We start from the raw sequence: 27914 nt of genomic DNA on the forward strand, positions 1-27914 counted from the left end.
TGTCACAGAGATCAGTGATAATATAAAGTATATAATGCTTTAAACTTGTTGATTGGCGAGAATTAGAGATGCATATATAACCTGGAGAGAAAAGTTCCTTTATTTTAGACCACCTATCATTTTATAGTTCTTAGTGGAAATAGGTATCCATATAGTTTGGTAATGGTAGAATGTGAAACCAGTTGTTAAAAATGGAGAATTCTCTCGGGACCTCTGGGTAGCTCAGTCAGTTAAGTGTCTGACTCTTAGTTTTGGCTCAGGTTGTAATCTCAGGGTTGTGAGATCGAGCCCTGCATTGGGCTCTGCGCTGGGTGTGGAGTCTGCTTGAGATTCTCTCTCTCTAAAAACAACAACAACAAAAAGAATTGACTCTCCATTTTAAACCCTTCAGTTTTTAAAAATGATCTAAAAATCACAAACTTTTCTTTATTGGCTCTACCCTTAATAGCATTAGATATTGTCCTTGATAGTTAACATTAATAGTAATCATTGATAAGTTACTGGCTCATGACTTTTTCCAAACTTTTTTCACCCAGGGGAGGAAAGAGTGATCTCTACCTTTTTGTACTATTTGCCAGTGATATTCAGGGGATCTGCATTAAAAATTGCTGTAAGATTTAATTATAAATAGTCTTTTTTTTAACAGCATTATTTAGATGTAATTCACATACCACACAATTCAGTTAAAATGTACCGTGGTTAGTGTATCCACAGATGTGTTCAGCCATCACTTCAGTCCATTTTAAATGATTTTCATTACTTCAGACAGAAACCCTGTCCCCATAAGCTCTCACCTCCCTGTTCCCTTATTTCCCTAGCCCTGAGGAACCATTAATCTGTTTGTCTCTATAGATTTGTCTATTCTGGACATTTAACATAAATGAAATATAACGGGTATCTTTCGACTGGCTTCTTTCCCTTAGCATGTTGTTTTCAAGGTGCAGTCTTGTCATAGAGTATACTAGAGTGGACATCTCAGCTTAAACAGGTTGACTGCCTGGTAAAACTAAAATGCCAGCATTTTCCAGAGATTTTTGACAGAATCTATAGTGTGCCATGGGATCGCAATGTACACAGTACAATCCAAAATTACTCAGTCTGTCAGGAAATTATGATTGAGTCTCAAGAGAGAAAAGTGGACGGATAGCTCAAGATGACCCAGGTCAGATGACCTAGGTTTGAATTATAAGAATTATCAGTACTTTAAAAAAGTACTTATTTTAAGCATACTTCATGAAGTAAAGGAAAACACATTTAAGATGAATGAGATAATAGAAAATCTCAGTAGTGAAATAGAAAAAAAAAAAAATGAAAACCTCAGAATAGAAAAATACTGTATCTCAAATAAAAATTCACTGAATGGCTTCAGTGTCAGAAAGGAGACTCATAAGAGAAAGTCAGTGAAATTGAATATAGATAAATAAAAATTATTCTATGCAAACTAGACATGGAAAGATCGAAAGAATGAACAGATAAGGGATGAAGAGATATAACATGTACCGGGAGCCCCAGAAAGACAGAATGGGGCAGAAAAAATAATGGCTGAAGATGTCCCAAGTTTGGAGAAACAGGAATTTAGAGAATCAACAATCACAGCGAGTCAAAACAACATAAATTCCAAGATGATCCCACTCAGCACCTCCAAATCAAGGTGTGGACTACAAAGGTCAGGAAAAGTCTCGAAAACATCTGGAGGAAAGATAACATTTTGCATACCGGGGAAAACAATCTGAGAGATCTCAGATTTCTCATCAGGACCACAGGGGCTAAAAGAGAATTGAACAAAATGTTTACAACACTGGACGGAAGAACTCTAGAGACCTAGAATTTTGTTTCCAATGAAAATTTCCTTCAGGAATGAAATTAAAGAGAATATTTTTAGATGCATTAAACCCAAGAGAATTTATTGCTCAAGACCTTCCTTACCAGAAATGCTAATGACACATTTCAGAATGAAGGAAATGTTAGCAGAAGGAAATATGGGTCTTCAAGAAAGAAGAGAGTATAATAAATGGTAAAAAATCTCAGTGTATATAAGACACATTTTTTCCTCTTAAATTCTTTATTTTTTTAAAGATTAAAAATACCTTTTTATTTATTTTTAAGCAATCTACACCCATTGTGGGGCTTGAACTCACAACCCCGAGATGAAAAGTTTGACGCTTCACCAACAGAGCCAGCCAGGTCGCCCTCTCTGGGGTTCTGTAAAACACTTGACTGTTTGAAGAAATTTGTTTTGGTAGATACTCAGTGAACAAATATGTAATATGTATGACAACTATAACATAATGAATAGAGATAGGGCATAAGCAAATTCTAGTATAACTACAGACCTTTAAAAATTTTTTTTGTAAAAAGGAAAAAATCCTGTGGAGACAAAAAGAATAAGTGACTTCTAAGGGAAAGAAAATGAGTTCATTATCAGAAAATTCAACAACAAAGGTTGATGACAGAAAAAAAAATGCATTAAATATTTATGAAACCCCAGGAAAGAGAACACGAACGCAGTCACCTTTCAGGTATAAAGAACACTCACAAACGTCGTCAACTTGCAGGAGCCTGGAGAATGTTGATCCCATGAATTCTTCCTGAAGAATCTAGTAATCTGCCAGAGAATGAGCTACAGACAACCAAAATGACCAGGGAGACATCAGCTTAAGGACTGGAGTTGCTCATTCAGTAGTTGTAGAACTGAAACAGAAAACAAGAGGAAGCGGAAACAGCATTTACGGCTGTATGCTCTAGGAATGAACGTAGGGTGCAATCATAAAAGTAGGTGGTGAAAATTGGGAGAATTTATACACATTTTTTTCAAACTGTTTTCAGTCATCAAATTTCTGGTGCTGGTGTAAATAATGTTATTTTGAGATTGTTGTGTATAAATGTGAAATAAAGCAAATGCGTGATTACGGAGTACACCAATTCTCTTATTCCCTGTGTCCTTAAGAATCAGGCGTGTTGGTGCAGAAGAGACGAGACACTGATAGAAGATAGAAGAGGACAGCTGTAAACTCTGTAGTTCTGACTTTGAATTGGAAGTATCAGAATGAGCTTCTGAGGTTTCTATAACTTGCAAGAAGGACTCCCAGAATTCCCTGAAAACTTCTCTGCTTACAGTTTATGACGTGGAGAGGATACAGATTAAACTCAGCCAAGAGAAGACACGCTTAGGGCAGAGTTCAGGAGAGCTTCTGTCCTCCTCTCCCTGTGCAGCTGGGACAGTTTCACTTTGCTGCCATTTGTGTGTGACAGTGTAAGCTCACCTGAGCATTTGGTTTCAGAGTTTTCTAGGGGGTGGGGCTCAATCGTGTACTGCCTCCACAATTGACCTTTCCCTGAGATTGGGAAGATACCATTAGTTTCCAGTCCCTTCTGGAAGCAAAATTGATAACATATGGCCAAAATAAATTATATCGTAAATTACATTGTTAGACTGTCTGGTGGCCAAAGTCTCCAGGCAAAAGATACAAGTATCAGGAATGATATTCCAGTGGCGAAGAGATCACCTCCCAGTAGCTGAAGCAAAGGCCAGACCTTTCATTGGGTAAGATTAATTCTTCACGATACAGGCCACCCCCTGACTTTAACCCAAGGCTCTCCTATAGCAAATGATCATATTTGTTTGGGCATCTACGTTTAGTGTAGCGTTTATATTATGGACACAGCAATAGTGTGAATATATTCATCATTTAACCAGTAACCCATCCAATAAGGTCATTATATGCATTTTCATATTTTTGTACGAATTAATTACCTGTTTCTCCCTTTAATCTGTTTTTGCCCTATGATAAACTCTTGCAGAACTCTTTAACATAGAGACTAGCCCATGGTTAGCTAAATCTATTTCTTTTGCAGGCTGGTCATTTTATTAGATCCTGAGGAAGCTTTAATCATATCTCCTAATACATTTAATTATCAGTATCAGTGTTATCATAGGACCTGTTTACATAGTAGGGCTGAATCTCAACCAGCCAGGCCAGTGTCACACCATATTGCATGGCAGTAACTTGAGAAAGAAGAGCCGAAAGATACTAACATATTACCAGTGTCCACTGAGCCATTAACCTCTAGGCCATCATCATGTCACGTGACTAAATGTCTCCCAGAACAATGCCACCAGGTTTGCAGGCTTCCATTTGACTGTGTCAGGTTCCAGAAGCAGAAATGTCTTGGCGACATATGGCTTCAGCCCTTCAGGCGTTTGGTGTCATTCAACTAAGAGACAATTAACATCTTTTGCTCTGAGCCCTCTCACAGAACATCCGTGTCCTGTTGGATTTCCCTCATTCCATAACTCATTTATTCATCCTTTAGCCCTAGTTATTATTCTTCCTTCTCTTTATTTATCATTTATTTTTGCCCACACTTTTCCACCTTTGGATGTTCGGTTTGACCACTGTGCTGGTCCAGATTGCCAACAGCAGTGTTTGTCTTGCAAATGCCTCCCTCTCAATGCCTCCATTCATTGTAGGGTTATAGAGATACAGAATTAGTGGGCTGTCTCAACCACCAGGCAGTCCATCAATATGCCCTGCCAACCTTGGTTTTGCCAGATGGGATGAAAGTGTGACTCATCCATTTAGGACCTTAAGAATTCTGACATTAGGGTGTTTTTGTTTTTGTTTTTTGTTTTGTTTTTAAGATTTTTATTTATTTGAGAGAGAAGAAGGGAGAGAACGGGTAGGGGGAGGGGCAGAGGGAGAAGCAGACTCCCTGCTAAGCAGGGAGCCTGACACAGGACTCGATCTCAGGACTCTGGGATCATGACCTGAGCTGAGGGCAGATGTTTAACTGACTAAGCCACCCAGGTGCCCTGACATTAGGGCTTAACGGCATAGGTGGAGTTTCTTGCTTAGGAGTCATCCTTGCTGGAATTAGAGGGTATTATGCTAAGCGAAAAAAGTCAGAGAAAGACAATTACCATATGACCTCACTCATATGTGGAATTTAAGAAACAAAACAGAGGATCATAGGGGAAGGGAGGGAAAAATTAAAAAAGACAAAATCAGAGAGGGAGACAAACCATAGGAGACTCTTAATCATAGGAAATAAACTGAAGGTTGCTGGAGGGATGGGGGTGATGGGGTAACTGGGTGATGGGCATTAAGGAGGGCACTTGATGTAATGAGCACTGGGTGTTACATAAGACTGATCAATCACTGACCTCTACCTCTGAAACGAATAATACATTATATGTTAATTAATGGAATTTAAATTAATAAAAGAAAGGAATCCTCCTTGCTTCTGGCACCTGCAGGTGCAGCCCTGGTGCTGGGACCCTGAATTAGGTAGGAAGGGTGAGGAGAGGAGAGAGTTATATTGTCCTATGAGCATCCTCCCTCACTTCCTCTTTCCCCAGGCAAGTGGAATATACAAATTCATACTTGTTATATCGAGCTAGTCCTGATTCAGGGATCCCTTTTATCACTATTATGGTGTTTTGTTTTTGCCTTGAAATTTACATTGTGTGGTAAAATACAGGTACACCAGGCTTTTAATAATGGTATTCACATCCCTCTGATTTTCTTTCGTCTTATTTTTATTCTTTTCATTATGAGCATCTCTTACGTGTGCAGCAATTAGTTGTTTTTACTTGCTGATCTAAAAAAAAAAAAATCTCTGTCATTGAAAACACTGCACAGAAAATAGAAAGTACTAAGTAAGGCGTGTTATTTTTATCAGGACAATATAGAGATTTAAAGAAGTCCTATTAGGAACAGAACTGTAAGTATGTTGTAGATTTAAAAAATAGTAACAATACTGTGAGCAACTGTACTCCAGTAAAATTTGAAAATGTGGATGAAATGTGAAAGCCATTTGAAAACCATAAGCCACGTAATGCACTCAAGAAGAAATAGAAATCATCTGAATAACCTAAGAACATTTAAAGAAAGCAAGTCTGTAATGGGACGTTCTCCTTCCACAAGACTTCAGTCTCATGTATCTTTAGGCATTTTGTACCTTTCCCCCCTTTATTTTTGACATTGAAGTACAGATGATAAAATACACAAGCACTAAATGTGCTGTGATGAGTTTTGACAATGGATATATACCTGTGTAGCCATCATTGCGATCAAGACGTAGAATGTTTTCATCACCCTGAAAGTTGCCTTGTGCTCTTTCCCAGTTAACTGTTTCTCCAGCTACCAGTTGTTCTGGTTTCTGCCCCCATAACTTAGTTTTACCTGTTCTGGAATTTCTTATAAATAGAATTATACATCATGTATTCTTTTCTGTCTGATGTGTTTTTATCAACATATAGATTTTTGAGATTCATTCAGTTTGATGTATATGACCATAGATTTTCCTTTATTGATGTAGCTTCTGTCGTATAAATACATGACAGTTTATCCACCTACCTATTGGTGGCCATCCGAGTTTTTTTCCCCCCAGTTTTGAGCTATTACAGTATAGCTGCTGTGAACATTGTTTTACTCCACGTGGTTTTATGGATGAAGAGGTTCTCTTTGACCTTTAAGAAAGCAATAATTGAATCTTCTGTAGATTGTTTCAGAAAATTTGCGTTTTTGAAAAGCCATTTACTTCACTTTATGAAGATAGTTAAACGTTGATAACAGAACTTCGGGATAGTACGAGAGTGTTAATACAGAGCAGTATCACTTACGAATATAAAAGCAGAAGTCCTAAAGGGAAAATTGAATCAAATTTAGCAGCGTAGATGTTACATTTATCAATGCTAATAAGACAGATATATTTTTCAATTTAATGTCTCTGAAAATGGGATGCTTTTTAAAATAAATGGCTTCTTTTTTTAAATACTTTTTTATTATGTTATGTTAGTCACCATACAGTATATCCTTAGTTTTTGAGGTAGTGTTCCATGATTCATTATTTGTGTATAACACCCAGTGCACCATGCAATATGTGCCCTCCTTAATACCCATCACCGGTCTATCCCATTCCCCCAACCCCCTCCCATCTGAAGCCCTCAGTTTGTTTTCCAGAGTCCATAGGCTGTCACGGTTCATTCCCCCTTCTGTTTACTCCCCCTTCATTCTTCCCTTCCTTCTCCTACCGATCTTCCTGCTATTTCTTATGTTCCATAAATGAGTGAAACCGTATGATAATTGTCTTTCTCTGCTTGACTTATTTCACTTAGCATAATCTCCTCCAGTCCCGTCCATGTTGCTGCAAATGTTGGGTGATCATTCTTTCTGATGGCTGAGTAATATTCCATTGTATATATGGACCACATCTTCTTAATCCAGTCATCTGTTGAAGGGCATCTCGACTCCTTGCACGATTTAGCTATTGTGGACAATGCTGCTATGAACATTGGGGTGCATATGGCCCTTCTCTTCACTACATCTTATAGTCGTGTGTTCTCTCCTTTAGTGCACATGACATAGTGGTGCATCTTTACAATCAGTGGAACTTTAGACTCCATGATTCATGGTACATTAAAAAAAAAAAAACAGTCATGTGGGTTTCATCCCAGCATGCAAGGGAATTTCAACATTAGAGCATCTATTAGTGTAATAATATTGTATTAATAAATTGAAGGAGGAAAACCATAAAATCTCCGTATAAAAGTAATAAAATTGAATATCCATTCCTGATACTTTTAGCAAGTTAGGAGTTGAAGATAATTCTCATAACCTGGTACTGAATTTCTACTGAAAATCTAAACCAAAGATTGTACTTAACAGCAAAACATTAGAAACATTCCCGCTAAAATTGAAAGCAAAATGAGAATGCTTCTTTGAAGAAAATCCCATTCATAATAGCAACAAAACTGTAAGGTACCAAAAGCTATAGATAATAAAACATAGATATATACACTAAATATATAGATACATAGTTAATAAAAGATAAATAATAGCTATGTAGATAATAAAAGCTCTCTGCAGAAAACATTCAGTATTATTGAAAGACATAAAAGAACACTCGTAAGTAAGATACACTGTATACATGGATGGGAAGAGTCTTCTTACAAAAGCATCAGTTCTTTTAGATTAATATGTAAAGTCATTGTGATTCCCATCAAAATCTCAGTGTGTTCTGTGGAACATATTAAGTTAATCCTAGCATTCATCTAGAAGAGCCATGATGTTTTAAAAACCCAGTCAGTGGGTGTAGAGAGGTCATTACAGAGCTTTCATAATTAAGATGGTGTGACTTTGGTCCAGGTATAGACATATACATAAGATAATCATGTATCTCAGTTTGCCTAGATCAGTTCCAGATTATGCTTGTTGTTCTAGTGATTATTAATAGGCTTCCTTTTGCCCTCAAGACTGTCGAGGGAAACTGCTTTAGGAAGCTCTGAAACAGACCCATTTGATTTGCAGCCTAAGTGGTGGTAGAAATCAGTGGTGAAAGGATGTCATTCAATCAGTGGTGTTGGGACAGAAAGAAATGGGATGGGCCTTTATCTTACACTACATGCAAACATTTATTCCAGGGAGACTAAAGACTTGACATGAAAAGTAAAACTTTAGAACTTATAAGGGAAAATATAAGACATTATCTGTGTGACCTCTGGGAGAAGGTAAGGGAAATTTCCTGGGACCCAAACCACAAATTATGAGAGTAGAATTGTGGTTGCCAAGGGCTGGGGAGACAGGGAGAGGTTGGTCTAAGGGTGCAAACTTCCAGTTATAAGATGGATAAGGTCTTGGGGCACCTGGGTGGCTCAGTCGGTTAAGCGTCTGACTCTTTATTTCGGCTCAGGTCATGATCTCAGGGTTGTGCGTTTGAGCCATGTGTTGGGCTCCTCACTCAGTGGGGAGTCTGTTTGGAGATTATCTCTCCCTCTCCCTCTGCCCCTTACACTCTCCTCCCCCCAATAAATAAATCTGAAAAAAAAAAAGATGAATAAGTTCTGAGAAGCTAATATAATGTGACTATAGTTGATAAAACTGTTGTATAACTGAACTTTTCTAAGAGTGGAAATTAAGTGTTTTACTGAAAAACACCACCAAAACCAAAAGAACACATGACGTGTGTGTTAATTAACTCAATAGTGAGAATCCCTTCATTGTGTGTGTGTGTGTGTGTGTATGTGTGTATGTATCAAATCATCATGTCACATACTCTAAATATATGACAATTTTGTCAGTTATATCTCAGTAAAGCTGAAAATAGCAAAAAAGACAAATTATAAATTAAAAGACTACATTGACACTAATTAACGAATAAGACATTATAAACAATGTGGGACGACAAGCCCACATGTTGAGAGAAGAGATTTGTAACACATGTAAACTAAGCTTGAGTAAACACAATTCCTGAATATTAACCAAAACCCCAAAACAAACAGCACACACACAGTATAAGAAAATGACAAAGGATATTAACTGACATTTTATAGAAGAGACTAGTGAGATGACTAGTGATAATGTAAAAAAAGATTCTTACCTGTAGCGGTACTCCTGCTTGTAAAGTCGAAGACGCACGTGTCTCTCATCATAGCAGTTCCACTTCTGGATAGGTAGCCTGGAGAGACGTTCATAGGTGAGCACCGGGCGACATTGGTAAAAATACTCATTTCAGAATTTTGTGTGATAACAAAATAATCTACAACAACCTAAAATTGTTGGCAACTAAACTGTACAATCAGGAGAACTGATAAATTTGGTCTATGAAAGTATTCCATATAGCAGTTAAAACCAACAAACTAGAACAAGGTGTATCAACGTGGGTAACATGTTTTAGAATAAAACCACATTTCAAAGGCTACACACACCTTGGCATCAAAGTGTTATAAATTTTAAAGACATTCAGAAAAATTAGTCTTATGGCTATATATATGTACTAATAACATAAAATATGTGTGGATACAGTAAATGCCAGGGTAGTGGTGGCTAACCTGTGGGGAGTAGATGAAGGAGATAATATGGAAGGGCAAAGGGATACGTCAGTTCTAGCCTGTTAAATATTTTCCATTTCATTATTTATTATTTGTTATAAATATAATTTATTTGCCTAATTGTTTTAATATTTCCTATTTTTAAAATAGCCTAAAATATTGATGTTTATGACTCCTTTCACTGTTTTCCTTTTCTGTAATTCCTTTAGTCTTTAAAATCTGAGAAATAGTCCAGTAGCAGTACGTGTAGTGACTATACAGCTTAATATTTTTAAAAATAATAAAATACATTTTTTATACTCATCTAAAAATGGTTTAGGTAATTTCTTAGGTTCCTTCCAGCACTAAAGTATACTTCTTTGATGTTTCCAAACAACAGAAAAATCCTTTTTTATTACAACATTCTGACAGTGGGATAAATTCAAACATGGAGTGTAATGAAGCCAATTTCCTATAAAAGTTGTTGTTTTCAGTCTATCTGTCTGCTGGTCTCTGTTAAGCAGTCATCTATCATCTTTAAAAGGTGTCACCAAACTTCTTCTGTAAAGGGTCAAATAGGAAATATTTTGGGCTTTGAAGTCTATGCTGTCTATACTCAGAACTACTCAACTGTGCTGTTGTAGTGGGAAAGCTGCCATAGATAATACTTTTGTAAGTAAATGAATGTGACTTTATTTACAATACAATTTTATTTACAAAAATGGGCAGTAGGCTGGATTTGGCCTCTAGGTCAACATTTGCCAACTCATGATGTTCAACACACAGGAATTACTTTAATAATGTTTCCTCTTACTGCAGATGGGAAAATGGAGGCATAGAGACCTTAAGTGGTATCATTCAGGTTAAATTAAAGGACCCTTACCTAAGGAGACATACATACAGAAATGTTGCCAAGGTCAATGTCAAAGAGATTATTGCCTGTGTTTTCTTTTGGTTTTGTGGTTTCAGATCTCACATTTAGGTTTTTAATCCATTTTGAGTTTATTTTTGTGTGTGGTGTAAGAAGGTGGTCCAGTTTCATTCTTTTGTATGTAATTGTCCAGTTTTCGTAATGCCATTTATTGAAAAGACTGTCTTTTCCCCACTGTATATTCTTGCCTCCTTTGTCATAGATTAATTGGCCATATAAGCTTGGGTTTATTTCTGGGCTCCCTGTTCTGTTCCACTGATCTATTTTTGTGCCAGTACCATACTGTTTGGATTACCACAACTTTGTAGTATACCTTGAAATCTAGGATTGTGATACCTCTAGCTTTGTTCTAAATGTGTCTCCTCAAGCAAGGGAAACAAAAGCAAGAATAAACTATTGGGACTACATCAAAAGAAAAAGCTTTTGCACAGCAAAGGAAGCCATCAACAAGACGAAAAGGCCACCTATTAAATGGGAGAAGATATTTGTAAATGATATATCTAGTAAGGGGCTAATATCCAAAATATATGAGGAACTCAAACAACATAATAACAGAAAAACAAGCACTCCAATAAAAAAAAAATGGGTGTAAGAACTAAATAGACTTTTTTCAAAAGATCGAGCCCCGTGTTGGGCTCTGTGCTGAGTGCGGAGCCAACGGGTACATGAAAAGATACTCAACATCACTCATCATCAGGGAAATGGGAATCAAAACCACAAGGAGATGTTACCTCATACCTGTCAGGTTGGCTAGGATCAAAAAAGACAAGAAATAACAGGTGTTGGTGAGGGTGTGCAGAAAAAGAAACCCTTGTGCACTATTGGTGGGATTGTAAATTGGTGCAGCCACTGTGGAAAACATCATGGAGTTTCCTCAAAACTAGAGATACCATATGATCCAGTAATTCCATTCCTGGGTATTTACCCAAAGAAAACAAAAACACTAATTTGAGACGCTATATGCACCCTTATGTTTATTGCAGCATTATTTTTTTTTTTAATTTTTTTTAAAAAGATTTTATTTATTTATTTGACAGAGATAGAGACAGCCAGTGAGAGAGGGAACACAAGCAGGGGGAGTGGGAGAGGAAGAAGCAGGCTCATAGCGGAGGAGCCTGATGTGGGGCTCGATCCCATAACGCCAGGATCACACCCTGAGCCGAAGGCAGACGCTTAACCGCTGTGCCACCCAGGCGCCCTTGCAGCATTATTTATAATAGCCAAGATACAGAAGCAGCCAAAGTATCCATTGATAGATGAATGGACAAAGAAGATATAGGGTGTGTGTACATACATACATATATATATGTATGTATATGTGTGTGTGTACATACATATATATATATGAAATATATGAGGTGGAATATTAACCATAAAAAGAATATAATTTTGCCATTTGTGATAGCATGGATGTACCTGGAGAGTATTATGCTAAATGCAGTAAGTCAGAGAATGTGATTTTCATTTATATGTAGGTCTATAAAAGCAAAACTAATGAAAAAATGAAGAAAGAAACAAAAACTCTTAAATACAGAGGACATACTGATGGTTGTCAGAGGGGAGGTGGGTCAGGGGATGGATGAAAGAGATAAATGGGATTAAGAGGTATAAACTTCGAGTTATAAAATTAGTAAGTCAAGGAGAGAGATTGGAAAAAAAAAAAGTGACCCTAACCACATGGTAATAGAATTCTTTTTGCATGTATGATATTCATAGATGATTTTTTTCCCTTCTTCTACATGTAGAATATGTTAGAAAGGGTCTAATCTCTTAATTTTTCAGAATTAATCTTTAGGTTGTGACTAGGAAACATGTTGCTGGGTCTTTACAGGAATCGTTTTAGGTATTTTGTCAAGATTTGCAACCCTTATTCCTTATTCAAATGTAGAAACAAATACAAAAGCTGGTGTGATTTAATTTGTTGTTAATTACATTTGGATATCTTACAAGCATTTGACTTAGCAGCTATAAATAGTTTTATATAACATAAATTACTACAACTAAGCAGTTGTATTTCAAAATAAGCTTTCTGAAGAAATTTCCTTGCAATTACTTTGACCTAAAGCAATTGAAAATTTATTTATTTATATTTATGTTCAAGGTTTCTCCAGTTTCATGGCTAGATAGTATGTTTTGTATATAAATAATTGTGGCTCTTCTGTGTATATGGAAAGTAGGCCTACCATTGTCATATTGCAATCTGCAAATCTAAATTAATCTAAATCAATTTAACCTGAATGAAAACTCCCATAAAGGGGTGCCTGGGTGGCTTAGTCAGCAAAGTGTCTGACTCTTATTTCAGCTTAGATCATAATCTCAGGGTTGTGAGATTGAGCCCCGTGTTGGGCTCTGTGCTGAGTGTGGAGCCTGCTTAAGATTCTTTTTTCCCCTCTCCCTATACCCCATCCCTGCTCGCTTGCCCTCTCTCTCTCTTTAAAAACAACAACAACAAAAAAAAAAACCCCAAAGACAAAAAACTGCCAAAAAACTTTTTATCTCCAGAACACTGAAAGTGCTTGTGTATAAGAAAGTTTTCATATGAATCAGAGTCAGGATTTGAACCCATAAAGTAGTCAAATTAGGTGTTCTCAGAGTATTATTTTTAATAGAAGCTGAGATTTTCAGACAAATTTTTATCTTACCAAGTAAATGGTTATATTTATTTTTCCCAACTAAAAATTGAATTTGTCTGTCTTTTCAGGGACATCAAACCTGACAATATATTGATGGATATGAATGGACATATTCGATTAGCAGATTTTGGTTCTTGCCTGAAGCTGATGGAAGATGGAACGGTAAATAAAGATAAATCTCAAGTCATTTTATCCACAGATATCTCCCTTACTACTTGTCCTCTTTATCTGTTTTAGAAACCATCTTTTTATATTATCTGAGTATCCATCCATCCATCCATCCATCCATCCATTTTTCTTTCTATGCTCCACATTTTCCCACAATGGCATTAGGGATACTTCTTCATAATAGGATTTGTTTACAAAGGCCAATGTCATTTTTAACTGCTTATATTAATGATGTTAAGATTGATACAGTGTGTCTTTTATGAGAACCTCATTTGTTTTTTTTCTTTAGCTGAACTGTTTATTATTGTACTTGAAATATTTTCACAATTTTAGAGAGGTGAATGAAATAAGTCCCACATGGAAGAAGAAAATGTGACCCCTTCTTCACCTTTATTTTATTATTTTTTTTATCTTTCTTTCCTAGTTGTCTAGATTTTTTGAGGGACAATATCCAACAAATGAATGCTTTCATCAGACCATCCTCTGTGTGGATTTAGTTTCACATTCCCATTTGGTTTACTTCTACTAACCCTAGGTCCCACATACAAACTTAAAAGTTTATATGCCCCAATTTTATTCCCTGTTTTGTTTTGTTTTGTTTGTTTGTACTTCAGTTTCCTATCTGTATAGCAGAGGTACAAGTATATGTAATTTCACTTGGCAGAAACTATTTTGGAGAGCTGTTCAGTATAATATATTCCAAAGGCCATGAAAATGTCATATTATTTTGGACCAGTAATTTGACTTGTGAAAAATTATCCTAAAGAGATAAACTTAAAAAAAAAAAAAAGAAAGATTATATGACTTCTGCCTCTGGCCATGATGAAAGGAGTAATTGGTACCAAATTGTCCTCTCACTATAAAAAAAATGTAAAATTGTACATAATATTTGGGACAACTATTTTCAGGCAGTGGACAGCAAGCAGCATAAGACTGTGATCTTTGAGAGAAATGAATTCATGAGATGTACCTTACAGTTTCCCAGGATGGGGACAGTTTGCAGGCCCTGATGCAGAAACCTAGAGTTAGAGCTGAGGGTAGCAGTCCTACAGAGCTGAGGAGGAAGACATCAGAGGTGAGTTAGTTGAGTTAGTTTGTAGTGCTTAATATTGGAGAGGAGGGAGTTGTTCAGAGAGAGGACCTAAAGTATCCCAATGTGGCTATCTCCTGAAGGTTGGGCTTATGCAGTATAAGACAGAAGAGGTACCAAAAATAGATTCTGTGCATCTTAAAATTGAACAGGTTACTGGAGATCAAGCAGTGCTGGAGAAGAGACAGTACATGGGGACACTGGAATTTTGGCCCCAGGAGCTCTTTAACACCTTTATAACATATAAGACTTACTCCAAATCTGTCGAACAGTCTAAATCCAAGTCCTGATAAAATTCATTGAGTTTGAGAGTGGTCCTCCAAGTCAAGGGGATTGAGATGAATTTTAGAGTTTCTACAAATCTGCCCCCAAAGATTGTAATCGTAAGCTTACCTTTGTTTGAGGAGATCAAGTGGTATTTTTTTTTATCTGCTTCAATAGTAATTAACATCTTCAGTGGAAGATAACAGAGTCCATACTCTCTATAATATCTTTCTGTCAATGACTAACATTCAATCAGAAATCACTAGACCAAACAAAAGTGGGGATAGGATAGGGATTGTGATACAGACTTAAAAAATAAAAGTAGTCAGTATGAACTTCGATAGCACAGATGTTGGACTTAGCAGACAGAAATGTAATGAAGCTATCATAAACGTGTTTTTTAAATTAAATATATCTAAAGAATCAAAATATAGTCTTAAAAATGTCTCAGATGAGGAATCTCATCAGGAAAAGAAATCAAATGGACCTTTTTAGAACTTGAAAGGTGTAGTAATAGAAATAAAAAACTCACAGGAGGAGGGTAATGGCAGATTAGAGATGAGAGGAGAAAGTGCTAGTGAGTTTGAAGACAGGTCAATAGTGATGATCCACTCTGAAGAACAGAAAGGAAAAGATTGAAGCAAGATAAATTCAGGCTCAGGGATCCACATGATCAGAATACCAGAAGGAGAAGGGAGTGAGACAGGAGCAGAAAGAATTTGTAGGATTGATGGCTCAAATTTACCAAATACGATGAAGAACACAAATGTAAGAATTTTACTGTACCTCAAGGTTCAAAGGAACCACACCTGTCCAAAATTAAACTGAAAATTAAAGGTAAGGGAAAAAAATGGAAAGCAGCCAGAATTAAAAACATGTTACATACTTTGGGACGATGGTAAGAATAACCATAGGTATCTCATCAGAAATAATATCTTTAAAGTGCTGAAAGAGGAAGAAATCTGTAAACCAAGAATTCTATGTTAAGCAAAAATATTCCTCAAAATGAAGGTGAATAAAAGACATTTTCAGTTAAATGAAAGAGATTAATCTCCAGCAGGCCTGTGTCCTAAAGAATGTCCTTTAGTTCAAAGGAAATTATACCATTTGGATACTTAGATTGATAGGATAAAAAATATCAGATATGATAAACAAGATCTGTAGGACAAAGAAAAAAATTCATCTTTTCTTCAAAATTTACATAAAAGCCATCTGATGAGTGTGAAGAGCGAGAATAATCACACTGTCATGTGGGATTATGATATTTGTAGAAATAAAAATTCTGAGGGCAGTAACACAATGTAGAGTATGTCTATGGAACTGCACTGCTCAAGGACCTCTGCGTCTCTGTGAAGCATGAAGTGGCAGCTGATAATGGCAGGTATGACATTAGAAGGGAGAACTTGCTGAGTTGAGAAGACGCAGATTCAAGTCAGGGAAGCTGTGGCATCAGGAAGTTTTGGATCAGAATTCTGGAGAGCAGAGCACTACACTGAAGAAGAATTCCAGGGGAAGAGCTAGCGTTTCCTGAGTCCTGCAGGTCGTATGCCCCTTAGACTCATAGCTGGGGCTCTTCTCCTGGAGTCTGATAGGCAGCCTTCCAAATCCCTGTGCATTCCAGAATGCAGTGAGGACTGTTTCTGTCTGTATGAGTTACCCACGATCAAATTTATTCTTTGAAACCCTGCTGTGTCTTCCTAGTTGTTCGTTCTTCACTGAGGATCTCAAAATAATTTTCCTGGATATACTAGCATGTTTATCCTCCATTTAGAAAATTATAATGAACAAGCCTTTTTACTTATTTCCATTTTTTTTTAAATCGAAGTGATCTGTATATGTTTTAAGAAGACTTGTCATAAAAACTGCATTCCTTTGTCCCATTCTTTCTGCCTCCAAATCTCTTTTGCTAGAGGTAGACACCTAGAGACTTCTGGCTGCTTGTTCTTTCGCTTCCTTTACTTACCTATTTCTTGTTATACTTGAGCTACTGTCTTTTGATTCTTTCGTTCTAGGTATTACCCGTTAATTTCCTACCATCTACACTTTCTATCTTCCCATACACTTTCTATCTTCCTAGTGTAAGTCTTTCCTTAAATCCTGCTCAATTCTTTATGATTCTATACAAATATTATTCATAGTTTTGCCATGCGTTTTATTTTAATTCAGTTCTTTTCTTGAACATCTTTTTGTTGTCCTTGGTGTAAGTGACCACTTTGCCTTGTTTTCTATATAACTCTCACCAGTTCATCCCCAAACTTTCCAACCCATAATTCCTTTCTCTCCCAGACACATTAAGTAACCTAGTGGTTCCCTTTTACCTTTGGAGAGAGCTTCACTTGAGTCTTGCTTTCTCCCTTCTCATCCAGACTATTGTGCTGGCCTGTTGTAGCACTGTCAAGCCAGGACTACCCTACTCTTCATCATGGGATTCACTGCACGGCAGTCTAGCAGGGGATCCTGTTTCCTAGGTCCATGTCTGGCATTCTCTTCATCTGATAGTAGCTCCCGAGAAGGGTTCTAATGGAAGTAAATATTTTATAATCTTGCACATGTGAAAAATGCTTTCACTGCTACCCTCGTACTTGATTGATAATTTGTTTGGGTATAATATTATAGATATGAGATGATTTTTCTTAGAATTTAGCAGGCATTGCATTATCTTCTAATTTACTGTTCAGACATCTGGTGCCATTTTAAATCTCAATTCTTCTGTTATAACCTTCCCGGCCCCTTTTCTAGAAGCATTTAGGATATTCTGTTTTTTCCCCAGTGTTCTGAAATGTTATGATTATATAACTTTTGTATGGGTCATTTATCATCTGGGCAGCTGCGTCAATTTTAGCCTTTCCCATATTTTGTGACTTTCCAAATCAAGTCTCATCTTGCTTTTTGGCTCTCACATATGAGTTGAAACTATGTTATCTTAATCACTACGTCTTTATAAGAAGTCAGTTTCTGGGAGGGATGTGCTGCTATAATTCTTCTTCTAAGATTGTCTTGGATATTCTTGGCCACTTGTTTTTCCATATGATTGTTAGGATTATATTATTGGTTTATATACATACATGTGCAAACATAGAAATACCCCTTCAGAAATGGAAGCTTGTAGACCTGCATTGAATTTAGAGGTTAATTTTGGGGAAATTAATGTCTATCACATGGAATCATCCCTTCCACAAACATGGTGTCTCTCTCCATTGTTTTAGGTTTTCTTTTATGTCTGTTATTGAAGTTTTATAATCCTGTTCACTATAAATCCATTACCTTTATTTGTTAAATTTGTTCCTAGGCACACTGAATTTTTGGGGTGTAGAGCATTATAACTGATAACTTTTACAGTTTTTCAGTTTAATAGCTTGTTGCTTTTGTTTAGGACCGTGGTTGATTTTTGTATACTCATCTTGAAATTAGCAAGCTCACTAATTTTTTTATTAGTTCAAAATGATTTGTAGATTCTTCTAGGTTTTGTACATAGACAATCATATAATCCACAAATAATGATCAGCTTTAGGTTTTGTCTTTAACAAATGCTTACATATGCTATGTCTCGCACCCCCCCCCACGCAATCAGTGACCTTCAGTGCATTATTAAATAGGTATGGTAATAGGGAGCTGCTTTGCCTTGTTCTTGATGCTAATGGTGTTTTTTCTGTAGTTTCAAATTAAGTGTGATGTTTGCTGTAAGCTTTGGTAGATATTCTTTACAAGATTAAGGAAATTTCTGTTCCTTATGATGAAATTTCTGTTTCTTATTAGCATAAGAATGTGTTGTTATGGTTGTTATTGTTGTAATCAAATCACTTTTCTGCATCCATTGAGATGATGATATTAGGGTGTTTTTCCTTTAATCTGTTCAACTGATGAATGACATAGATTGTCTAATGTTAAATCCTCCATTCTTTGGCCAAACATAACTCAATCATGAAGATGTATTGATATTTTTGAACAAATTGCTGAATTGACTCTGCTAATATCTTATATTGGATTATTAACCTGAGATTCATACTTGAGATTGACCATTCTGTTATTGCAGTATGATTTTCTTTCTCAAATCGTTCTTGTCTGATTTTTGTATTTGGGTTATCTTAGCCTTATAAATGGACAGGGAAGTAGTTGTATCCTCTCCACTTACCAATTTTGGCTTTAGAACAGTTTATATAGTACAGGGATTCATAAGAAATAGTCTTATGAAATTGGTAGAACTCACTTTTAAATCACCTTTGCCTCGGTTTGGTTTTGTTTTCCTCTTGTTTTTTTGGTTTGTTTTCCAGGTAGATTTTATACTATTGATTCACATTTTTTAATGGTTATAGGTCTCTTTGGTTTTCTATTTCTTCCTGAGTCAGTTTTGGTAAGTTATATTTTTTTTCTATGAAGATTGTCATTTTCTCTGAGTTTTCAATTTTGTTATGTAACGTTTATATTGCACTCTTCCTAGCTTTATAATCTCTGTTACCTGTGTAGTTTTGTTGTTTTTTCAATCCTAATGTTGTTTGCTTGTGCTTTTCTTTTCCTTCATCAGTTTTGATCTATAGAGCATTTTACTATTTTTCAGTTCTAAATATTTTTCAGCTTTGGTTAGAATACTTCTGTGGACCATTGATTATTTAGATATGTGCCTTTTAATATCTTTAGTATAGTGTTTACTTATTTATTTTTTATTTCTAGTTTTATTTTACTGGAGAATGGGTCTATTTGATACCATTTTTTTCTGGCATTTGTCAAGATTTGCTCTTGCTTTCTAACAGGCTAGTTTTTATAATGTTATTTGTTTGAAAATAATACACTCTTTAATTTCTGGATGCAAGTTTCTATGTGGGCCCATGAGATTGAAGTTGTTAATTTGTTGTTCAAATTTTTTATAATTCTTACCAGTTTTACTTCTTTCTGATGTATCTGTTATTTTAAAAGTCTTATGATACTGAATTTATTAATTTTTCCTTGTAATCATCAATGTTTTCACAACCCTTTTGTAGCTGTGTTGTTAGGTATATTATTCAGAATTGCTATTCCAGGGTATTTTCTTTTACAATTATATTAATGAATTTTTAAAAATTTTAATAATGATTTTGCCTTTAGAGTCTCTTTTAACTGATAGAAATATAGCTACCTTAATTTTCTTTTAACATCTGCCTGATGTATCTTTTCCATTCTTTTACTTTTAACCTTTCTGTGTCCTGTGTTTAGGTATATCCCCTTTAAACAGATTATTGCTAATTTTTAAAAATATTTCTTCATTTTGGTTTTATTTGTCACCCAGTGTGATGATGCTGTCTTTTAATAGGTAAATTTAATCCATTTATAAATTTCATGATGATCAATATATTTGTATTTATTCTTAGTATCTGATCTTGTGCTATTTACTATAGATTTTGCTTGTTTGTTTACATGCATGCTCCCCCTCCCCTTTTTTTTTTTTGCCTGCTGTTGGCATGGTCAAGTGTAGTTTAATTTCTCTTTTTATTTTCTTCTTTGGAAGCTATACATTCTATTTCAAATATTTTAATGTTTTCTTTAAATTTTTAACTTTTAAGGTTTACCTAAAGTCTAGAGTCAATTTCTCCACTATTTTCCTAAGCCAAACAAGAAACTCAGTTTATCTTATATACGAAAATTAACTAAAAATGAATCAAAGACCTGAATATCAAAAGCTGAAACTATAAAACTCTTAGAAGAAAACATAGGGGAAATCTTTATGACATTGGATTTGGCAAGGATTTCTTGGATATGACACCAAACAACAGGCAGCAAAAGGAAAAATAGATAAACAGAATTGTATCACCTTTAAAAATTTCTGTGCATTGGAGTACACAGTCATCTTAGTGAAAAGGCAACCAATGGAATGGGAGAAAATAGTTGAAAATCATATGTCTGATTAGGGGCTAATTATCCAGAATATGTGAAGAACTTCTACAACTCAATAACAACTCAATTCAAAATGAGTGATGTACTTGAATAGACATTTCTCCGAAGAAGATATACAAATGGCCAACAAGCTCAACATCCCTCGTCATTAAGGAAATGCAAATCAAAGATACTACTCACACCTGTTAAGTGGTACTGTTAAAAACATTTTTTAAAATCCCACAATAAAATAGAAAATAAGAAGTGCTGATGAAGATGTGAAGAAATCGGAAAACTTGTGCCCTGTTGGAGGGAATGTAAAGTGCAAAATGCTATAGCCGCTCTGATAAACAGTATGGCAGTTCTTCAGAAACTTAGAAATAGAATTACTGTATGATCCAGCAATTCCACTTCTGGGTATATACTTCACAGAATTGAAAGCAGGGACTCAGAGGTATTTGTACACCTGCATTCATAGTACCCACAATATCCAAGAGATTTAAGTAACCAAGGTGTCCATCAGCAGATGGATGGATAAAGAAAATGTAGTATTTACATACAATGGAGTATTATTCAGTCTTAAAAAGAAGGAAATTTTAACACGATACAACATGGATAAGCCTTGAAAATGTTACGTTAAGTGATTTAAGCCAGACACGACATGTCAAATATTGTATGATTTCATGGTAGTCAGACTCAGAAAGCACAGTGGTGGTTGTCAGGGCCCGGGGTGGGGCAGGAGGTGGGCAGGGGGCAGTTAGTGCGTAATGGATGCAGAGTTTCGGTTTTGCAAGATGAAAAGAGTTCTGGAGAAGGATAGTGGTGATGGTTGAACCGCAGTGTGAATGTACTTCATGCCACCGGAACGAGTGCTTGGAAATGGTTGTAAGGGTAAATTCTATGCTATGGGTATTTTACCACAATTAAAAATAATAATTAAAAAGTAAGTAAGAAATAAAGATGAGAAAACAAGAAACTTCGACCACTTGAATCCTAATTGTTCCCTTGATAACATGCTACTGTTTTCTGGTATTTTTGTTCCGTCTGATTTTTCAACCTTTAAATAGTTGTTGCTTGCCCTCTGTCACCTCCGTTTCTCCTTCTCTTTTTCCTACGCCTCTTCGTCCTCTTCCTCTGTGTCATTATTTTATCCAGTTAATGAGTGTATATATGTTAAAGTTTACTAATACCTTTGTTCACAGTTGCTTTTACTATCACATTATTCCATATGGGTTAAATTTCTTGTTTCCTGAAGTGCATCCTTATGTTTATCTAAAAGATAAAAAAAATTCACTCATCCTTTGTGTGAAAATGTCTATATTTAACCCCCATTCGTGTATCATAATTAGGTGACAATTATTTTGTCTTGTTACTTTGAAGATACAAGTCCGTTTTCTTCTGACTTGTCAGTACTCAATCACTGTCAGTCAGTTGTAGGCAACCTCCCTACATTCTTTCCTGTTTTGAAGATCTCTTTGCCTTTGGTACTCTGCAGTTTAACTGCAGTGTGTGTAGAAGTGGATCTGGTATTAATAATTTTTCATATATTTTACCTATTCACTTTTTTTATTTCAAGGATTAGCTTTTTGGGTTTTTTCCCCCCATTACTAGGATTTCATTTCACTTTTTAAATCTCTTTCTTTTCTTATGATTTTACTTTTTAAATCATCTTTAATCCTTTTAAACGTACTTATTTCATGAAGTGTAGAATTGATCATTGTTATGGGTCTAATTATATTGCTTCAATTTCTGACTTTTGGTTTGCAATGCACTGTTTCCTCATTTAGTTTGTATTTTTGGATTGTGAGCTCATCTTCAGTGGGCTTTTATGTGTGAGAATTTTATGCGGCCAGGTTTGATCATGTATCGTGTAAAATAGTGAATTTTGAATAGTAGTACTTTTGAATTTGTTATGCCAGGTTTTTGGGGTGCACCTCATGTGGTGCCCATACTTTTGCCAGTTCCTTGGTTGAGGACTTCTGGACCAGAGAAGCCCTGTGATGTAGAATACGCACTATTGGTGCCATGTGGCTGAAAGGGATGAATTTCGGGAGGAGCAGTGTTTCTTCACATTTCAGCCACAGTCAAGATAGACTAAGTATCTTTCTCTGTCGAGTGGCAGATTTTTATAATTCACCTTTTCACTTACAATGTACGCTTTGGAGTAAAGGCTGTTATATGGGGTGGCCTCTTGCTTCAAACCTCATATAAGCTGAGGACTGTCCTCTTATCCTCATGGATATATTAAAATCCAAGTACCTAGAAAATGAAAACCAACATTCCCGAACTCCACTCCTACTATAATGCTTATCACACTGGTTCTCAAACATTTCTTGATTACCAGCTCCTAAGATATTTTTTTAAAGATTTTATTTATTTATTTGACAGCACATGTGGGGGAGAGGCAGGGAGAGGGAGCATCAGGTGTTCTTCTCAGCAGAGAGCCTGACATGGGTCTCAATCTCAGGACTCTGGGATCATGACCCAAGCTGAAGGCAGTTGCTTAACCAGCTGAGCCACCCAGGCGTCCCTCTTTTTTTTTTCTTAAGAGCTCATTTATATGTATTTTTAAGAGTTCACAGTGCAAGAGTTTTCAAGTTACCTTATCTCAGTATTATCAAAGAGAAAGTCTATTCTAATGATGACTAAGAATGATTTTTTTTTCCTAGAAAATCCAGGATATTCACCATTATTCTACCTTGATAATGTTCTTTTTTGATATGCTTCTTTAAAATGTACAAAGAAACAATTTTCTTTTACTTCAGAGTACCTTATAAGATGTGTGGCCAGGACCATTTATGGTGACTATTTTCTCATTTAGATGTAACTTGCCATAATTATATGCCCAACTATTTTTCTCTACTGGGACTTTATTTTTTGAAGAGTATGTTTGAAACCTTTGTAATTTTATAAATTAATAAGTAGCTTGCAGTACATTGTTAATACTTATTTCCTAAGGTTTCAATTAAAGTGTTTTAAAATAATTTCCAGATTACTCATAAGAATTGGCCTGTTTTTTTCAGGCTATGTTTTCCTTTTGACAAATTGTAGAATTTTCCTAGTTCCATTATTTATATGAATGTGTTGTTTAAATAATATCAATAATAAGAATGTTCTGTACTAAATATTCAGTTTGTTTTTAATGGCTGTGGTGTTCAAATCATATAGTTACCCTAAATGTAGTCAATGAAGTACCAGCAGTAATAAAGATTCTATAGGATTATGAAATCTGGAGGACTGCTAGTATGGAGATTACATATAATTTTACTTATACGTACAAGGAGGCTGATTTCAGGTAATGACAAAGTTATAGTTGTTTTGAGATAATGTCTGTTGTGTATGTGAGTAAGTGTAAATATTTTTAATTAAAACTTGTTACTTGTTTCTAATATAGTAGATTACTAAAAATGTGTGAACTTCTTCAGGTCCAATCCTCGGTGGCTGTTGGAACTCCAGATTATATCTCTCCTGAAATCCTTCAAGCCATGGAAGATGGGAAAGGGAGATATGGGCCTGAATGTGACTGGTGGTCTCTGGGGGTCTGTATGTACGAAATGCTTTATGGAGAAACACCATTTTATGCAGAATCACTGGTGGAGACGTATGGAAAAATCATGAATCATAAAGTTAGTATATTTTACTATTATTGAATTGAATGTGGTAAATGATACATACGATAAATTTAAAGTAATGTGATAGTTAAAAAGCAAATGTTTCTTTAGAAAGAATGAACATTCTAATTTCTATGCTAATAGGGGACCTGACAAATGTGAATAATCAAAATCCATAAATTATACATAAAATGATTAGTTCTTGCCTTCCGTATTTTATTAGAAATGCTAATAAATAGGAAATTGTTCTCTCCCGTAGAATAACAAAGTTTATAAGCAGATAATTTATATCCTTACTACTATAAGTATACTCTTGGCTAGAGTGCATTTAAAAAATTCTTATCCTTAGCCATAATAAATGCAAAACAAAATAAAACTGAGATATTCTTTTTCCCCCTGGCAAAGACAAAAAGAAAAATTATACTCTGTCTTTAAGTAACCCAATGAGATGGGCATTGCTAGACATTGATAGGAGTTTAAGTTGATGTAACCTTTCTGTCAACAAGTCTGTAAGTGTGCGTCTAGAGCCTTAAAGATGGTTAGAAATTTGGATTGAGCAACTTCGAAGGGTTTTAGGAATCTGCCCTAAGGAAATAGTTGAACCAAGATGTATGTACAAGGATATCTATTCCAGTCTTCTTTACCATCAAAACAGTGAAAACAATCCAGATTCACCATAGGAAGAAATTAATAGAGCCTTAATCCATTTAGTTCCCAGCAAAGTAGAAATAAACTGTAATAAAGAGAGGAAGATTCTGACTGATTGGTTTCAGAAGATTGTGAGCAGCTGCAAACACCTGGAATGGGAGTGTCCCGTAAAAGGGGGTGAGACAGTTATCAGCAGTAGCTTCGGGTACATGTCAGTCAGTTCACGCTCTTCTGCGGAGCTGGCGCTCTTCTGCCCGGCTGCAAGCAGGATCTGCTGAATAGTTGTGGAGAGTTGGAAGATAGGGAGTAGCCAGCTACCGAGGTGCAAAGAGCACGTAAAGCATTTCAGAGAGAAATCGTTGGCTGTGATGTGGTGGCTCAGAACACGGATTCTGGAGTCAGGCTGCTCTTCCAAAATCCCAGCTCTCCCATTTACCAGTCGTGTGGCTGGGAGCAACTGGCTTGACCTCCCTGGGCCTTCGGGTCTCTTCTGTAAAATCAGGATTGCTGTGAGGATTTACAGGCGTTAAGTGAGTAAATCGTCTCCACGAGTGTCAAGTACATGGTCCGTTCTTTACAGGGGTCTGCCTGTTACTTAATGCTTAGTTTGTGGCGTATATGAACATCATCAGTTGATGAATGTTGAGTCAAATTCTACTTTTAATAAGTTCTCTTTATTCTGACAGCAGTTTAAGGTATTTTAGCACTTAATTTATTCTTTCTATAGTGCATGTGTGACTAAGTCACATATAAAATTAAGTTTTTAGGAAGGTGCTCTTTTCTCTTGTATGAATACTTTGCACTAGCATACACTTATTACACATTTTTAAAATATATTTTTAAGAAAATAAATGTTAATCAACCTACTTAGGGAGTTAAATACTGATTTATATTTTGTTTCTATTTTTCTGTGTCTAGGAAAGGTTTCAGTTTCCCGCTCAACTGACTGATGTATCTGAAAATGCTAAGGATCTTATTCGAAGGCTCATTTGCAGCAGAGAACACCGACTTGGTCAAAATGGAATAGAGGACTTTAAAAAACACCCATTTTTCAATGGAATTGATTGGGATAATATTCGAAACTGTGAAGCACCTTATATTCCAGAAGTTAGTAGCCCAACAGATACATCGAATTTTGATGTGGATGATGATTGTTTAAAGAATTCTGTAAGTATGACGTTGAGAAGAAGTTCTGTCCCTCTCTTTCTTTTTAATGTGCTTATGAAGCAGTTGTATGGACCTCCTTATCAGTTACCAGTCAGACGGTTACCTTGGCTTCTAGTATTTATTCTCTCATATATCCAAAATTAAGAGAGTTCACTGGGGTGAACATGTTTATTCATGACCAGGAGTGAAATTAAACTTCACATATTTACTAATGCGATCAGTTATGCCATGAGGTTTCCTAGGAAGAGGAGAAATTAGATGCTTAGAGAAGTGGACTTCATGATGGCAGTGAAGAGTTTGGCAAATCTCTCCCTCAAAAGCTCCACGATACTGAACAGAATTGTCAAAAACAACCATTTTGGGGCTTGACAATTTAATGCAAGGGAAATAAGTTGAGAAGCATTTATTCATGAGAAACCGAACTTTGGTTAAAAACTTCCCCCACCCCATTCCATCTGCCTGGTTGGGGCCGTAGAGCTGCTGGCAGGAGCCTGATTTCATTTTGAGAGCGACCCGTGCCCGGTGGTGTTGCCACTGAAAGTACCAAACCTGGTAGGAGAGCAGACTTGCTATGCTGACGTCATAGTCTCCCTTGAGGCGGGTGGCAGAGCTGCAGAGTGGCCGGACACTGGGTCCCTTTCAGCTTGTGGGCCCACATGGTTCATCAGCCTCTGCTCTACACATTTAGGTCACATTGTTACAATTTAGGACAGTAAGAACATAGAGTTTTATGGGTGTTGCCTTTTAAGCCTTCTTAATTTGAACTTTATTTTTTTCTTCCGTTATTTTTATTTCTTATGGTTTTAATTCTGCACTAAGAATTTGTATATGGATTTTCTGTCACTTTTCACTGTTCAGTAAGTAGCACGTGCAAGGTAGGTAAGGGTTTCCTAGGTTTCCCTCTCTGAGCCTCCAAGATAAAATTAAATGGACTTTCCTCATCAGGTTTTTATTATAAGAATTATATTTACTGCAAGCAGAAATTTGAGTCATTCCAAATTAAATACGTAGTACAGTCGATTCTGATTATGGTAGTTCTGTGTTCCATGAAGTTCCTGTGTGTGCTGTGTTCGTGACTATTGAACCATTGTTCCTAGGGGACATTCAGGGTTAAGTTCTTCTGAGCCTCTGGTCATTTCATTCAACCAGTCAGTACATAACCTTGTTTTATGTATGTTTCTTTGTAAAGACACCGTATTGAATATATATCGTTGTGTAACTAACAGCAAGTTCACAGCCAACAGCCGTGTAACTCAGGCCTGAGCAGAGCTTCTCTGACATGCATACGTATTTGTAAGGCACGTCGCAGCCATCTGGCTTAGAAGCCGTATAGATGGCCCTTCCGCACTCTGCTTGGAGGACATTTTAAACAACACAGTCACCCATAAAAAGCAGAAACACGTGAAAGACATGGCCCATGCAGACCTTGGAAGGAATACTTTTTTGTCATTATCAGAGCTGAAACAAGAAGGCAGAGCATCTTCTTGTTCAGTCCCAGCTGGAAACTTAGGCATCCGGCGGCTGAAAGAAATTTTTTTCCTTTGCCTGTGTCTGCGACTGATTGCAGAAGTACTATGAATATTGATTTGGGGTTACAAATAACTTTTAGTGACGAGGCAAATCTGCACATATGCATACATGAATAATCGCTGTGCTGTCAATGTCAGACTTCCATCTGGAGTTTAATTTTATTAGAATATTACAGCGGCAGGGTTCATTGTCTGGATTCTAGATCGCTGCGCATCTG

General features: G+C 36.2%; 1 protein-coding gene across 7 annotated transcripts in view; it reads left to right on the top strand.

The window, feature by feature from the left end:
- Positions 1–27914, top strand: part of CDC42BPA (CDC42 binding protein kinase alpha) — a 308490-nt gene that overhangs the window by 128794 nt on the left and 151782 nt on the right. For all 7 annotated transcript variants that reach the window (XM_040636100.1, XM_040636097.1, XM_040636098.1 and 4 more), the window contains exons 6-8: positions 13444–13537; positions 24167–24367; positions 25919–26167. In XM_040636100.1, the coding sequence (XP_040492034.1) occupies positions 13444–13537; positions 24167–24367; positions 25919–26167 (544 nt within the window). The remainder of the gene's footprint in view (positions 1–13443; positions 13538–24166; positions 24368–25918; positions 26168–27914) is intronic.

Source organism: Ursus maritimus, unplaced genomic scaffold (genome assembly GCF_017311325.1).
Source record: "Ursus maritimus isolate PB19 unplaced genomic scaffold, ASM1731132v1 scaffold_2, whole genome shotgun sequence".
Taxonomy (NCBI): domain Eukaryota; kingdom Metazoa; phylum Chordata; class Mammalia; order Carnivora; family Ursidae; genus Ursus; species Ursus maritimus.